General features: G+C 34.8%; 1 protein-coding gene and 1 long non-coding RNA gene across 3 annotated transcripts in view; one reads left to right on the top strand and one right to left on the bottom strand.

The window, feature by feature from the left end:
- eps8l1b (EPS8 signaling adaptor L1b) overlaps positions 1–17603 on the bottom strand; it is a 48773-nt gene that overhangs the window by 30929 nt on the left and 241 nt on the right. The window contains exons 2-3 of one of the 2 annotated variants that reach the window (XM_073941127.1): positions 5426–5515; positions 1115–1167 (exon numbers count right to left, since the gene is read on the bottom strand). In XM_073941127.1, coding sequence (XP_073797228.1) covers positions 1115–1144 — 30 coding nt within the window. In that variant the 5' untranslated portion in view covers positions 1145–1167; positions 5426–5515. The remainder of the gene's footprint in view (positions 1–1114; positions 1168–5425; positions 5516–17603) is intronic. The other variant, XM_005170798.6, reaches the window with a different exon arrangement.
- Positions 6242–14943, top strand: LOC110438364 (uncharacterized). The gene is made up of 5 exons (XR_002456655.3): positions 6242–6315; positions 7466–7566; positions 9406–9582; positions 11172–11264; positions 14147–14943. It is a non-coding gene; the product is annotated as an uncharacterized lncRNA (long non-coding RNA).

Raw genomic sequence — 17603 nt, 5'->3', positions numbered from 1 at the left:
TCTTCATCTCGGGAGGCTTTTTCATTTTATTCATAACAATTTGCTTTTGTATAATGTTATCATTATTAGCTGTATTATTTATTATATCCATATTTATATTTGTTTTATTAAAAACAAGCTTATTTGCCCACCTGTCAGGTTTTAGACCATATGGGGCAGCATGTGTATTTGGATATAACTCAGTTGTTTGAACACACTTCGTTATTATTGTTCCTTTATTTGTTTGCTGGAAATTAGAACTGAATTTAGAAATTGTTTTGAAACAAATCTTTGCGCTTAACAAACTAAATTAATTAAGTATAGGCTAATGGTGTCTGTGCATACAAGGTTTCCCTATCCACGAGAGTGAAAGTGAAAGTAAAGAATGAGGAGGCTCATCTCTCATCCTCGCGCTGCAGATGCTCTGTTTAACTGTTTTCTCGCTAGTAAAGCATGAGTTTTTACATTTACAAAGTCCACCATTTAAATAGCAAATGCGCTATGGTCTGACGTAACTAACTCTTAAAGGGAATGGGAGATGAGACTCTGATTGGTTTATTCTCAAAGCACACCTATAACTCATTAAGAGAATAAGCTCAACCCTGTTAGACCATGCGCCATGGCGCAAAGCGGATTTTTCCGTCCTTAAAATAGCAAAAGTGGATTCTGACACGCCCTGAATGCTTCTGCGCCCTGCGCTTTGGACTTTGCGCATGGATCATCAAAATAGAGCCCATAATCTCAACTGATAATAGCATAATAGCATTTTATTTTTATTACAGTACTGCCAGTGAGAGTGGTTGAGCTCAAGCGCATCAAATGAAAAGCAAATGGGATACTATGTCAGATAGTAAGAGAGCAAAAGAAGATTTGATGAGAAGCTGAAGTATGAGGAGACATCAAAAAATAGTTGGTCCATTTAGGTGGAAGTGACAAACTGCAAGCTTTGTATGTTTATGTATTCTTAATGCAAATTTTGTCACTGTTTTGCAGCACACTATAGCTTATCGATTTCCTTAAGTCAAACATACTGATACTGACATCATTAAAACATTATTCACATTTCTTGGGACCTTTAAAAAGCACATGGCAACCACTGTAGTATGTACACACAAACACTGTGAATGCTACTCACGGTTAGCAGGTACTGAGATATGATCCCCATTAAATCCAATGACTCTCACATACCTGTGGAAACACATCAGTGTGACGTGGATGTTCATATGTGTGCCATTACTGCATAATGTGTCATTTTTACACCTTCTCCATCTCTCGGCTCTTGTTAAACCTGTTTTAATGCCTGTAGGCCAGAATTCCAAGTTGAATTGTAGAGATATTATATCCTCTTACTGTACATTCAGTTTTACAGACATATTATTTTAGACACTGACTGTACGATGAGCAAGTGTCAGCAAGTAATTAAACATCTCTCTTAGTGACACATCCAAATAAACAGACTTAAAGACTTGACTTATTAAAAAAATAATTAAGAAACAATCATCATTAAAGTGATAGTTCACCTAAAAAAAAAGCAACCCCCCAATTTACTCAGCTTTCACTTGAACACAAAAGAAGATATTTTGAAGAGTGTTGTACATGGGTAACCATCGACTTCCATTGTAAATAATTGTCCTCTATGGATGTCAAATGCTATCAATTTCCAACATAAGTGTTCATTTTTGCGTGAACTATCCCTTTAACTCACTCCACGTCACTTCCATTGAACACAAAACAAAATATATTTCAGTGATGTTTTAATGTAATAAATTAGCTCACCTGAAGATAAAATTTAATGTAAGTGTTGCACTCCAGTCTTATTTACACATGCGCATATTTAACCTAAATTAAGGCTATACATGATATTGGAAAAATCTGACATTGTGATATTTTGTTTTGCCGCTGTATATACTGCTATATGACTATAATTTTACCAAATGACTTTTTTGGAAAGATTTCATTCATTTACATCGACTGGGATCATCAAGTCTTTTTCTTTGCAGTGCATCTGCATAAATTATAATAAATTACAGTAATAAATAAAAAAATAAAAACAGTGCTTTATGTTTTTTTTGGGGGGGGTGTGGGAGGTGGTGGTCGAGTATAAAAGTATTCAAGTACCGAAATTGAACAGTCAAATCTAAAATAACATGGTCATTATTGTATAAAATAACAATCTTTAATAATATCTTCATCTTTTACTCCTTAATAAATCATAAAATCCTGTGATGTGACTATTGCGAATGCACACATTGCTCAAACTATATATTGTTCAGCCCTAACCTAAATGCAACAATTAAAAAACATCTTTGGTTCTCATGTTATCCATATTTATATATATTTTATATATCTACATTTTTAACAACACTTCCTTTTATAAAATCTCAGTGGTTCTCAAACTGTACGCGTACAACTTTCATCTAGTGGTACGATGAGTAATCGCTGAATAATTAAGTTTAATGTTTAGATTTCAAAGATATACAAATACATGCATAATATATTTCAAAATGTATCAAAATTTATATGTGATTATGATGACATATTGTCATGTTCACCAGCGAACAACCACCAGATGTCACTGGTAAACACTCACACACAAGCACACACTTAGAACTACACTTCCGCCTTTTCCTGGACTACATTTTTATACATGCACTTCTCCCTGACACCCATGCTCATTCATCTAACTTGATTACATTCACCACCTGAACCTTGTCATAGACTGATATCACACCACTTATAAGCCACTCATGAACCCATCCAGTTTGCGGAGTCTTGTTAACTGTAATAGTAACACTACAACGCGGTTTCCTTGTCTTGGTTCTCCGTGTTTTGACCTTAGCCTAGTTTTTCCGTTGTCCTTGTTTGCTGCCTGCCTTCTGACCTCCTTGCCTGTTATTCGACTACGATTCTGGACTGTCTCAATATACCTGTTTACACCTGTATTGACCATTGCTTGCTTGCCTGACTACGATTAAACCTGCATTTGGATCCTACCTTCTGTTGTGTGTGTCACTCCCTGTGGTTACACATATAGCCTATTTATGAGATCCAAGGAACATTTTCAGGTTTTAATACTTCACACTTAAGTACAGCAGTTTTCTTTTTACTTTTTAAGAACAGTGTCATTTTTAAGTAACTTTTAAAAGCACATTTTAATTTAAACAATATTTATTTTTAACCGTAAGCACAGTACAGTGTTAATGTTCAAACTATTTATAATATTTAAAGTGCCTGACAATAAAAAATATTCATAATAATAGGAATTAATCTGCCTCGTTTTTTGAACTGTGCAGAGCGTTAGCTGCTTAATTAGGCCTGCTACATTTCTGTATTTTAATATCGGTCATTATGGTGGTACTTGGAGGGACATATTTTGTCTGAGGTGGTACTTGGTGAAAAAAGTTTGAGAAAACCTTATTATCTGAAAAAGGTCAGTCATGTAGCTTTGTAAAGACATGTCTGAGTAAATGCAGACATACAGTGGAAGTCAGAATCATTAGCCCCCCTTTACATTTTTTTTCTTTTTTAAATATTTGCTAAATGATGTTTAACAGAGTTTAATTTTCACAGTATGTCTGATAATATTTTTTCTTCTGGAGACAGTCTTATTTGTTTTACTTCAGCTAGAATAAAAGCAGTTCTTATTAAAAAAACCCAACAAAATAAATAAATTAAGAACAAAATTATTAGCCCCTTTAAGATATATATATTTTTTCAATAGTCTACAGCAGGCATGTCCAAACTACGGCCCGCGGGCCATCTGCGGCCCGCAATCAGTTTTTTGGCGGCCCGCGAGGCTTTTTATAAATATCAATAGAATCTGGCCCGCTATACAAAAATGAACGTAATTCAAAAAATAACCACCGGGTGTCGCTATTACATGCATTCAATTAAGCAGCAGTTCTTGTTATGATCTATCTATCTGTCTGCCTGTCTGTCTGCCTGTCTGCCTGTCGGTATGTCTGTCTGTCTATCTATCTATCTATCTATCTATCTATCTATCTATCTATCTATCTATCTATCTATCTATCTATCTATCTATCTATCTATCTATCTATCTATCTATCTATCTATCTATCTATCTATCTATCTATCTACACACAGTTGAAGTCTGAATTATTAGCCCTTCTTTGATTTATTTCTTCTTTTTTAAATATTTCCCAAATGATGTTTAACAGAGCAAAGACATTTTTACAGTATGTCTGATAATATTTTTTCTTTTGGAGAAATACTTTTGTTTTATTTCGGCTAGAATAAAAAGCTGTTTAAATTTTTTTATGAACCATTTTAAGGTCAAAATTATTAGCCCCTTAAGTCTTCAGAACAAACCATTGTTATAAAATAACTTGCCTAATTACCTTAACTTAACAAGTTAACTTCCTTAACTGTCATAAATGTCACTTTAAGCTATAGAGAAGTGTCTTAAAAATATCCAGTCAAATATTATTTACTGTCATCATGGCAAAGATAAAATAAATCAGTTATTAGAAATGAGTTACTAAAACTAATATGTTTAGAAATGTGTGGAAAAAAATCTTCTCTCCGTTAAACAGAAATTGTGAAAAAAATAAACGGGGGCTAATAATTTAGGGGGGCTAACAATTCTGACTTCAACTGTATTTATATATATATATATATATATATATATATATATATATATATATATATATATATATATATATATATGCGTGTCTGTGTGATGTATGTAAACTTTGGCCCGCGACAACGTTTGTTTTTTTGCATCTGGCCCTCGGCCCAAAAAGTTTGGACACCCCTGGTCTACAGATTACACCACTGTTATACAATAACTTGCCTAAGTACCCTAACCTGCCTAGTTCACCTTATTAACCTAGTTAAGCCTTTACATGTCACTTTAAGCTGTATAGAAGTGTCTTGAAAAATATATATATATTGTCAAATATTGTTTACTGTCATCATGGCAAAGATAAAATAAATAAGTTATTAGAAATGAGTTATTACAACTATTATGATTAGGAATGTGCTAAATAAATAAAAAATTATTTCTGTTTAACAGATATTGGGGGAAAAAATAAACAGGTCAATAATTCTCACTTTAACTGTAAAAACACATTGTGATATCGATGCTCAAACGATATATTGTTCAGCCCTAACCTAAAGGTAACAAATTAAAAACATCTTTGGTTCTCATGCTATCCACATTTATATATATTTTATATATCTACATTTTTAACAACACTTCCTTTCATATATGAAAAAGTTCAGTCATGTAGCTTTTTAAAGACATGTCTGAGTAATCGCTGAATGAACTTTTTCTAAAGGAAATCACTGACAAACAATAGACAATAAACAAAACAACATCTGATAATCTGTCGAAGGACTATAAAACATCTGATCATCTGTAAAGTGCTTTAAACAAACATGTTACGAAAAAATACATCAAATTCATACAAGAGATTAAACTCACCTCAGATTTACGCCGGTGTTTCCTAGGCGTTCGTCTTCGATTGTGTGCAAACTAGATGTATTTTGATAGCGTTTTAACCGCCTGACATTCCTCTCACAAGGAGATAACAGGAACAATGATGGTAATGTGAGATGGAAAAATTCTTAGATGAATGATCTGACTGGCCTAGCTGTCTTTGAAATGTATGATTACTTAAACTGGCTCATTTAGTCTTGTTTTCTTCTATGCTTTGGAAGTAGGACTTTTATATAAAACAATTTTATATTAAATATTTTTAATAATATTAGTGGGCGACACGGTGGCTCAGTGGTTAGCACTGTCACCTCAGAGCAAGAAGGTTGCTGGTTGGAGTCCCAGCTGGGCCAGTTGGCGAATCTGTGTGGAGTTTGCATGTTCTCCCCGTGTTGGCGTGGGCTTCCTCAGGGTGCTCCGGCTTCCCCAAACTCCAAACACATTGGCTAAAGGTGAACTGAATCAACTAAATTGGTCGTAGTGTATGAGTGTGTGAATGTGAGCGTGTATGGATGTTTCCCAGTAATGGATTGAAGCAGTGTATCAGCTGTAAAACATATGCTGGATATGTTGGTGCACTGAAAAAAATGATTTAGCCCTCTATTAAATTAAACATAATTCAATTTAGTTTATTTTAAACAATTTAATTTAGTTGTTGATTTTATTAAATTATTTTTAATCGGTTTTAAGTGAATAAGATGTGTTTTGAACCAATCTAAATTAATTAATTAAAGTCTATTAGAAAAAATTATGTTAGCTTTGTGCGCATGCGCGTTATGTTCCGTTGCCTCGGCGCCAAAGCCCAAAGGAAGTTTTACAGAATCCAGTCAGATTGAAGCAAGACGCCAGAGCCGGATTTCTGTACATCCATCTGCACAGTAAGTCACATTTTATATTGTACCAGACTGTTTGTTACAGAAAAAAACTTTGTGGGTAACATAGACGCATAAAATGGTCTCTCGTTCGGACTGTCTATTTTAGTCGTTTTTAAATTTCACAGCGACCAGCCGTCGAGCGCGCTCGCAAGTTAAGCTAACAGTTAACGTTACACACGGTTTGACAAATCTCGCTTTTATGTCGCAGAATATATTTAAGATTCTTTTTAGCAAGAATGTAGTTATGTAGACTTGATATATAATGTTTTTTAATGAAGTAAATGGCTATTTTCAAGAGAATAAGCATTTTCTTTGATGTGACGACAGTGTCCGTGATCCGCCATTCCAAACGAAAAAAGCTTCGTTGCTAACGTTAGCTCAGTCCTTTGTGAATTTACCGTGGCTTTTACTATGGTTAACATTAAACATGCGTTTAGATAGTTGTGAACGGACAGTACCATACTGATTTTGTTATAGAACGATTTGGTCTGGCGTTAGGGCAGTACTGACTGTCTTAGGAGGTTGTCGAATGTGTGCCCATACTGGCGTAACATTAACTTTTAACGTAAAGGGCGTCAATTTATACAGTTCTTTATTTTTTTTACGTGAGATGCTGTAATTATGTCTTTGGGGTTATAATGCTCTTAATGGGCTAACTTATATTCACAGCAAGTGTTTATCAGCCACCGATAAACGTCCAGCGCAAGGTTAACTTAATGTGACTTTTTCCATATTCATAAAGTGCCTTTTACATCAACGATAATGTAATTTAATTAAAATAATATCCTTTAAATAAGCTGAAGCAATCCTTTAGTTGTTCAAACGTAAAACACATGCAGACGAGTGCTAAAACTTCATGGAAAATATTGTGGTTAAAATAAATTGACATATTTTTAAGACATGGCGTTGAAGAATGGAATTTAATGCAGTTCTTTGTCTGGTCTGAGACCCACTTTATATCGTATCAATCAGGCAGTGACGATTATCTTAATCATATTAATCACGTTCAGCAATATGTTCAATAAGTAATTTATCTAAATGTTTCCTAATATAATTAATCGGTAAACAATATGTTGATTAAGAAGTTGGTCATGTTGTTACTTGTGCTGAATTTTGAACCTAAATGATAATCATGTGCTTCCTTTTATTTGAGGTACTGTACAACAAGTTTGCTTTGCTGAGTTCCTTGGTCAGGGGTTTAAATACATTTTCTGTCCAGTACTGCAGTTGGAATTTTCCATCAACATTTTTATGGTAAGTAACTGCAAAACATTTATCACTACACATTACAGTAAACAGTTTCTTAACTGAATATGTTGCTCTGAAAAATCTAAATAGTCCCAAAAAAGGAAATTTACTCACTATTCACTCACCATGTTTTCATGGTTCCAAACCTTTGAGTTTCTTTTATCTGTTGAACACAAGACAAAATATTTTGAAGAGTGTTAGAAACCAGTAATCATTGACATTCATAGTAGGAAAAACATATTATGGAAGTCAATGGTTACCGGTTTTCATCATTTTTCAAATGATCTTATGTTGTGTTTATCAGAACAAAGAAACTCAAACAGGTTTGTGACAAGTGAAGAATAAGTAAATGTTATTGTTGCTTCCCTAGTTTTCACAGTACTAGGGTGCAGTAAGAGCACAAACACAGAGTTCAACTTTGATTCAACTTCGTGATTCTCTCAAGAGAGCCGACCAAAATGTCTGACCTGCCATAAAATGATTTGACTATCTGCCGACCAAGAGAGGTTGTTCACCTTTTTTTTCCTCCTGTACATTGCATCAACACAGCACAGCAAATATCAAAGTTTAAATTTAATTTGATTCAAAGAAGAGTCGCATCAGAATTTGGCTCAAAATTGCACAATGCACATTCGGCCTTAAGCCTGGTTTGTACTTCTGCGTTGAGTGATTGGCGTGACCTACGGCGCCTGCCCTGCGTGCAGCTGAGCACTTATACTTGTGCGTGCTGTTTGTGTTGTTCTACAATAACACTTACAAAAGCAGTAGGTTTATATGTTCCCTCTGTATGGAGTTTCTTCGCTTGGGTTTTGTTTTTTCTGTACACTATCTTAATGAACAAGAAGATAAAACTCGCTCATTCTGAGGCGGGAGCCGGCAGTCATGCAACAACTTTAATCATAATGTAAACACAAAGCAACAGTTTCCACCTGGAGCTATTTCATGGGACTCTACACTTGTAAACACTCGCTCCAATGGGTTGGCGTGGCTCTCAACCCCGCCCACACACATAAACACTACCAAGCCCACTAATAGAGCGTGCGCTACGTGTTGTTGCGATGTGTAGTTACATTTTTGGAGAGATGCGCCACGGCAAGGGCTTTTCAACTGCGCGCAGGCTGCGTCGGACCATACACGTGCATTTGATACAGAAGTATAAATCAGCCTTTACATGTCTTTATCTTGGCTGAACATGTTAAATTACAAGGTAGTCGAAAAAAGAAATCACTTTAAATATAGTGTAACTAAACAAACTATTCACAAGTAAACAGTCAGTTGATTAAATAAATTTGAGTATCATTATAAATGTAATATACATGTAAGGGACAATCGTCAGATTTAGGTGTGTTAAAGGATAATAAGTGCACAACATCGAGGCAAAGTTTAATGTTTAGATTATTACTGCAAGTTGAAATTTAATATAGTTTTAATTTCTAAATATAACATTTTAAAAATAAATATATAGGCTATGTTCTGAATAATGCTCATGTCTATGCTTATCATGCCACAAACATACTTATATTCCATGTATTTGACGATGCAGTCAATGCATGCACTGAAAAAAATATGCTTATAGGCTACCTTTACCTGCAGGTTTCGCTAGCTGGGCAAAACTTAGATAGGCTATTAATAATGGATATACATTAAATATGTATAATTTTATTTGTGAAAGCAAGAGAGAAACTTGTGGGAGTGCTGTAATAAAGGAGTCTCAAATGACTAACAATTGTGCATTACGGTAATGTGTTTTATTCGGGACATGGCATATAACATAAACAATCGATAACATTTGAGCTGGTTTCAGTTATTAATTCTTTTTATTTTTAAAATATATTTATTTAACAGGTGGCGCAGTGGGAAGCGCTCTCACCTCACAGCAAGAAGATCGCTAGTTCGATTCTTGACTGGATCTGTTGGCATTTCTGTGTGGAGTCTGCATGTTCTCCCCGCGTTCGCATGGGTTTCCTCCGGGTGCTCCGGTTTCCCCCACAAGTCCAAAGACATGCGGTATAGGGGAATTGGGTAAGTTAAATTGTTGTAGTGTATGTGTGTAAATGAAAGTGTATGAATGTTTCCCAGTGATGGTTTGCAGCTGGAAGGGCATCCGCTGTGTAAAACATGCTGGATAAGTTGGCAGTTCATTTCGCTGTGGTGACCCCAGATTAATAAAGGGATTAAGCAGAAAAGAAAATAAATTAATATTTATTTAACTTAATGTTAATATAACACTACTGATGATTTTTAGCTGAATCTGTGGTACATGGTGATTCAAATAATGGCAGCGAATGAGGATAGGTTTTTCAGTTTAAGAATATAGTCCAAATCTAAAGCCATGGCTCCTGATGAAGGTCCTGTAAAGTGAAACGATTGGTCTTTGTAAGAAATTTAACATTATTTGCAATATTAGCATTAATCCACGGCCTGGTCAAACAGATGGTTTTTGGGTTGTGAGACGTAGTTTAGACGAAGTTGTCGGCGATTCTTCCTATTGTAAAGTCATGCAATGTTCAAGTCCCTGTCGCCGATCCATCTTGCAGTGAAAATAAAGCAGCAACGACTACTTTCAAAATCATGCAGTCTGAACTCGGCATTAGTTAATGATTAAACTTAGAGACCTGGACATCGACACGTCTCTCTGCAACTGGATTATGGACTTTCTGACTAAAAGACCTCAGAATGTTAGATCAGGCCACATTTGCTCCACCATCTTCACACTTAACCCTGGTGTACCACAGGGCTGTGTGCTGAGCCTCTTCCTCTACTTCTTTTTTACTATCAACTGTAGGCCTGTGAATAGATCCAACATCATCAAATTTGCAGATGACACCACAGTGATTGGTCTAATCAGCAATAATGATGAGACGGCCTACAGGGAGGAGATACATCATCTGTCCACTTGGCCACTACCAAGCCGACCAATCACAGAGCTTGTGCTACGTGTCGTTGCGATGTGAAGTTACATTTTTTGAGAGGTGCACGTCAGCGACGCCGACGGCCACGGCGAAGGGCTATGCATCAGCGCCGTAGCATTGGCGTGCGTTTGACGCAGAAGTATAAATCAGCCTTAAGGAACAGCACTTTCCTCAGAGCTGTCCCTTTTTTAACTCTATCCCCCACTAATTATTTTGCCCTCCTAATGCACCCCCACTGTCCTCATAACTTGTACTCCTCATTATCATTGCACTATTTAACATTTGCACATTTAAAAATTACACATTCATTGCACTACATTAGACTGATTCATTCATTTGAACTATACATATACTGTACACTTGTAATTGTTTATCTATCTGTACACTTCTGATTACTAATAGCAACCTGTACATATAATAATTTATTTTAAATCTCTGTTCATAGCTAATACAACCTGTATATAATGTTCATAGTACATCCATCTGTAAATATCACTAAAGTTTTTCTATATCTGCACTTTATAACTTATACCTGTATACTGCACTTGCTGCTGTTGCACTGCTGGTTAAACTGATTTTCGTTGCATTGTACTTGTACATGTGTAATGACAATAAAGTTTAATCTAATCTAATAAATTTCTTAACGTTTTCCAATTTGTCATTTATGTATTTAACTAATCAAATTTGTATTATTTACAGACAACCGATGTCCATGTCAAAAGAGCGTCTATTCTTCAAGCTCTTTTTACTTACCTTGGTGAGGATGAGGCATGCCTGGTGAAAGAATACATGGTGAGTGCATCATAGTACTAGTGGTTGCACCTGGGCTATAAGAAAGAACTGCTTTGTTCAGAGGCTGAGGGTGGGGTTACAGTGGCCAATGAGACAAACAAACTTTTTCGAGTGCCATATTTGAATTAATAGGTGAACCTAATGTTGAACACATTATGGTCTATTCAAATCACATTGCGCTGCACAAACACTTGCTAGATTTGTGCAAGTAAGTTGCATACTAATTCAATGCAAAAGTATGAATAGAACAATGAACAAAATATTTTAATATATCAAAAACAAAATTAATAATTTTAAAGAATTTGAAAATAGTGTTTTCACTGTATATGTCAATGGCTTTTTTCTTTTTTCAAATGCTTTCTATTTCCATATATTTGTACATAAAGTTAAAAAAAATGCCATTGGTCACTACACACGTAAGAGCAACCTATTATCTTTTGCCTCAAACTCTTGCATTGTAATGGTAATACACACTGTTATTGAACCGTGAGAAAACTATCAGCTTGTTGAGTGTGACATCACATCGCTTGACTAAATCAAATAGTATTGAAAGACTCAACAAATGGTAATAATAAACATTTACAAAACGATGTGATACTTTTTGAAAATCGCAATATATGTGCCTAAAAGTTTGCCTAAAAATACTAAATGATTAAAAGTTGCATATGTTTCTTAATCCTTTGACGTTCTCAGCATTGGGTTCAGATCTGTGTTTGACCCCAGAGATATTCATTGTTTAGTCCAGGGGTGTCCAAGCTTGGTCCTGGAGGGCCTGTGTCCTGCTAAGTTTAGTTCCAATTCCAATTAGACACACCTATGCTAGCTAATCAAGCTCTTACTAGGTGATCTAGAAACTATCTTGCCTCAACACACCTGCAAGGATGAGCTAAAATCGGCAGAATACTGGCCCTCAAAGAAGGAGTTTGGACACCACTGTTTTAGTCTTTCTAAACAGTATTATTATTTCTAAATTACAAACAAATAGTCACACAATTACAACTAAACCACTTTTTTCCAAAAAAGAGAAAATTTATGTTTATGTTAAGATTAAAATTACTGTTTAAAAGCAACTTGACTTGAATTACATTTTTAGGTCAATGGGTGGCCGTACTAACAATCAAAAATGTATTGCTGAATAATTCTTCAAAAATGTTTAATCTAATAATGAAACATGACGTTTTTTTAAAGTATGAATTCAAGTTTTAAATTTGTATATTTACTTATACATTTAAAATATACTTAATATATTTAAATAATTTTGGTTTAATTAATGACACGTAAAAATACTAATTAAATAAATATACATGTCTATTAATTTGTCCAATTAAATTTGTTTTATTATCATTGTACTTTTTTTTTATTTGCAGAGGTCCTGTGGGTCTTTGAAAAGTCTTAAGTATTAAATTAGATGTTTACAATTTAAGGTCATAAAAAGCCTTAAATTTTGCATCAAGGTGTGACATTTCTACTGAATTTCATTCGCTGATGTTTATTTTTCTTGTGCACAATTATTCTTAAGCCTTGTGTGCTGTTGAGGATATTAATTTGGCGACAGATTCCTTTGTTTGAGCTCATGAAATGATTTTTGGTGACATGTTAATTTTACTCATATTTTGGGAAAATGCTTTAAAATTTTTAAAAGCCTCAACAATACACTCTGGGCAAATGTATTACTCTTTTGTTATGTTTGTGGCTGATTTTGCCTCATTGACTTCCATTATAACAATATTCTTTAATTGCAAGGTCATGACAGTATATTAAATATTTTCGATCTTTAATGGTTTTTCTTGTTAGGAAAAGGTAAAATTTGTCATTTTTATAGTTGATCATCAGTTGCAGAGCAAACCATTGCAAAGGTTTGTGGTTTTTATATAGAGTTATATGGAGTATTTTGTGTGTGTGTGTGTGTGTGTGTGTGTGTGTGTGTGTGTGTGTGCGTGTGTGTGTGTAAGTGCGTGTGTGTGTTTAAGTGCGTGTGTGTGTGTAAGTGCGTGTGTGTGTAAGTGCGTGTGTGTGTGTATGTGCGTGTGTGTGTAAGTGCGTGAGACTTTTGCACACATTGTTTTGAAAGTTGCTTATTTACATTTTTTCAGACATATAGTAAACATAGTAAGTGTATTTATGCACACATACACACACACACTATCATTTACTGTTTATACTCCAAAGAACTCCATATAAAAGCCAGAAACTTTTTTGCACAGGACTATCTAAATGGTTATGCTGTCAACTGATCATTAACAGTAAAAATGACAAAATATACATCTACCGAAAAGGGAAGAAAACCAGCAACAATGCGAGATTACATGCTGTCATGGATTTGCATCCAAAAAATGTTATAATGGAAGTCAATGAGGCAAAAAAAAACAGCAACTAACATAAGGAAAGGGTAGAAAATTCAAATAATACAGAAGGGTTAAGGTGAACAATTCTGACCAGGTATACAGTGGGTCTGATCAGAAGGTATTTCCACATTCAAGTGGCCAAATCTGTGGTTTTCGAACCTTAAACCTTGGGTAATATTATTTAAATAATAATGCAATAATGCTTCCTTGACATTATATTTAGTTTTTAACATATTACTGTATTGTTTGCCTTTCAATTATTTTTAGTTAGTCTTAAAAGATCTTAAATTTACCCTGATAAAACCTGAATAAACCCTGTAAATAATTGTGAAGGAGTCGTACTTGCAGATCATGCACAAATATATGTTCGCCAATATGCAATCATAAATGATTGTTATAATATTTCACAGGTATCAATGTGGGTGTGGGGAGGGCCATTAAGGTTTTGGTTTTATTTACATTTGATTTCTTCTGACTTTTTACAAAATATGTTTCAAAAATAATGTCTAATAATGGTTTCTTTTTATTTAAATATAGGGCAACCAAAAAGAAGAATTTTTGAAGGACCTGACAAACACCACCATGGCCATATGTGTCATCAAAAAGGAAAGAGGAGATTATGAGGACATTGGCATCGTTGTGGATGGAACAGTGATTATTGAACAGATAAAATCTGTTGCACAAGCCTGTGCACTGATGTTGGGGGCGATTTATGTGCTTGATTTGGCCTACCCAAAAGAACTCAAATACTATTACGAGTTTGCCCAAAAAGTACTTGTGCAAATGAACTCTGACAAGCTCTGCTCAAAGGCTCTCATACTGGAAAACAGTGTGATACTGTAATTTTAAGCATTGAAGTGTTGATAAATGCTCAACAACCAAATGTATATCATATACAAATTGCAGTTTAGTGTAGGAATTGTTTAATAAGTGAATTCAGTTTTCTTTGTGTGCAAAATTAATTAGCTGTAGGAACTTGTTTTAAATGGTGTGTGTGTGTGTGTGTGTGTGTGTGTGTGAGAGAGCATGTGCATTCTATAAACTTTGTATTTATTCCATTTCATACAACTTGTAGTTGCTCAATATGTTAATGAGTTATTTTTTTAAGTTAATTAGTTGATTATTTTGTGTATTGGGGTGTGTGTGTCATAAGGAATGCAGTTTGCTCTAAGACTTCATACAGTTTTCTTTTATGTGTTGGTTTAAATTAAATGTGCTGTACAAACTGTTTATTGTTTTATGGTGTGCTGCTAAAGCATTTATTGGCAGTGATTTATGTTTTGTTAAAAAAATGCATCTTAAAAAGTCATTAAAATGAATTCAAAACAAATGTGGTCAAGTGTCATTTCAAAGTGTATTTGCAAGCAGTTTAATGATCATTTTAGACATCAAAAATAAATAGATGTAAGTAGGAATTACATAATTAAATTATAGTGAACTAAATGAATTTCATTGGATAAATGTAACTAAATAAAATTGATTAAATCCAACTTATTTTGATTGTTTAAATCCAACACATATAAATTGAGTAAATCCAACCTAATTTGATTGTTTAAATCCAACACATATAAATTGAGTAAATCCAACCTAATTTGATTGTTTAAATCCAACACATATAAATTGAGTAAATCCAACTAAATTTGTTTGCTTAAACTTAACCCAATTCAATTATTTGCAACAGCTTGCCTTAAAAAAATTAAGTAAATCCAATGAATCATTTTTTTCAGTGTGGTTCATTCCGCTGAGGCAACCCCTGATGAATAAAGGGACTAAGCAGAAGGAAAATAAATAATATTATTGTGAGTAGTAAGCATATTTTATGAATATTGGAGGTATTAATGTTAACATACCAACACAATCTCACAGCAATTCGTAACTTTTTAATTTAGGGGCTGATTCGTATGAATTCGTACGATCTAATTCGTACATTTTAGTACGATTTGATCATCCCACAATGACGGTTGGGTTTAGGGGTGGGGTTAGGTGCCACGCCTCCTTTTTAAAATCATACAACTTCGTACGTCTGAACTCGTACGAATTTGTACGAATTAGCCACTAAAGTGCAAAACGTAAAATACTTACGTTTTCTCGTGAGATCAGGCTGAACATTTATTATACATTAGCTGAATACTTGAATAATTGACAGTTGATGCTGCTGAATATGAATAAATACATGCATTAGTGAAAAATAGATGCAATTCTAGTGAAATGTCTTCAAAAACCTCCATTTATGTCAATTTTTAAGTGTATTTTGATCAAACTGAATGGTATTTCCCCTCTAAGGGTCGGAAGTCTTAAGTTACAGTCTGTATTTTCCTTTTGTTTAGGTAAAAACAGTAGCTATGTTTATGAAGGTCAAAAATGGCAAAAATGGACTGTTGCCTATGGGATATGTTTATCGTTATAAAACGAAAAAGTATTTCATGAGATATATTTTAAATTTCTATGACTTGTTATGCATAAATAAATGTGAGAAGCATCACCTGAGCATTTAATTTACAATCTGAAGTGAAAATCCAGAATGAGCTATCTGCACACGGACTTTTAATTTTCAGCCAGGCAGCCCAAGGACTTGCGGTGACCTGTCTTTCCATTACAAAGTTGTCACGTTTAAGATCTGATTTCTTTAAAAATCAATGATCTTCGATGCCTGTTAGATATACGATATGAAGTGAATCTCAGACCAGACAAGAAGCATGTCTTTAAAACATGAGTTTGTTTTACCCCAGTATTTTCAATGTAACTTCTGCGCTAGCCTATTTCTACTGACGGTGCTAGTGGTTACAACAGTCTTTCATCTCATTTTACGCTTGAACAATAAAATGAATGCTTAAGGCTATTTAACTGAATGTATTGTAATTATATTACAACATCGATTCTGTAAAAACAACCTTGTGAAATTGAAAAAAGTCACATTAAACTTTCACCGGAAGATCATTGGCTTTAAAACTGCAGCTCCCATTGCGATTGATTCTAAATCAGATACAGTTGTGAAAATGATTGATATCATTTATTAAATAGCCCATACATTTGATTTTATTAACATCTGCCCCCGCCCCAACCCTAAACCCGTCACAGTAACGTAAAAATATTATATATTGTTATACAGTGTTTCTGTGTAGAGTTTGCATGTTCTCCTTGTGTTGGCGTGGGTTTCGTCCGGGTGTTCCGGTTTCCCTCACAAGTCCAAACACATGAGCTATAGCGGAATTGGGTAAGCTAAATTGTCCGTACTGTATGTGTGTAATTGGGAGTGCTTGGATGTTTCCCAGTGATGGGTTGCAGCTGGAAGGGCATCCACGCTGCGTAAAACGTGCTGGATAAGTTGGCAGTTCATTCCGCTGTGGCGATCCCTAATTACCCTGCTGAAAAATCCAGTTTAAACCAGCCTATGATGGTTGGCTGGTTTTAGCTGGTCAACCAGGCTAGTTTTAAAGGTGTTTTGGCCACTTCCAGGCTGGTTTCCAGTCATTTCCAGCCTGGTCAGGCTGGAAAGTGACCAGCTAAAACCATCTAAAACCAGCTTGACCATCCTGGTTTAAGCTGGACATAGCTGGTTTTGGCTGGGCTCCCAGTCTGGCTAGGCTGGTCAAGCTGGTTTTAGTTGGTTATTTTCCAGCCTGTCCAGCTAAAACCAGGCTGGAAATGGTGTGAAACCAGCATGGAAGTAGCCAAACCCCCTCTAAAACCAGCCTGGTCGACCAGCTAAAACCAGCCAACCATCCTAGGCTGGTTTAAGCTGGATTTTTCAGCAGGGAAGGGACTAATCCAAAAAAGAAAATGAATGAATGCTGTATCCTATCTAGACTTTACCCAGAATTGCAAAGTATAAACTCATTACAATTCCTTAGAATAATTCAATAAATGTGTTTTTTTATCGCTTAATTTGCTGATTTTGTGTTTTGTATTGGACAATAATTAATAGCCTACAGTCAACAACTAATAATTAGCAATTAACTTATGTAAACATGAACTAACTAAACTGACGTTTTTC

Source organism: Danio rerio, chromosome 24 (genome assembly GCF_049306965.1).
Source record: "Danio rerio strain Tuebingen ecotype United States chromosome 24, GRCz12tu, whole genome shotgun sequence".
Lineage (NCBI taxonomy): Eukaryota > Metazoa > Chordata > Actinopteri > Cypriniformes > Danionidae > Danio > Danio rerio.
Note: the sequence above shows the minus strand (reverse complement) of the source record. Positions and strands in the feature narration are given on the sequence as shown.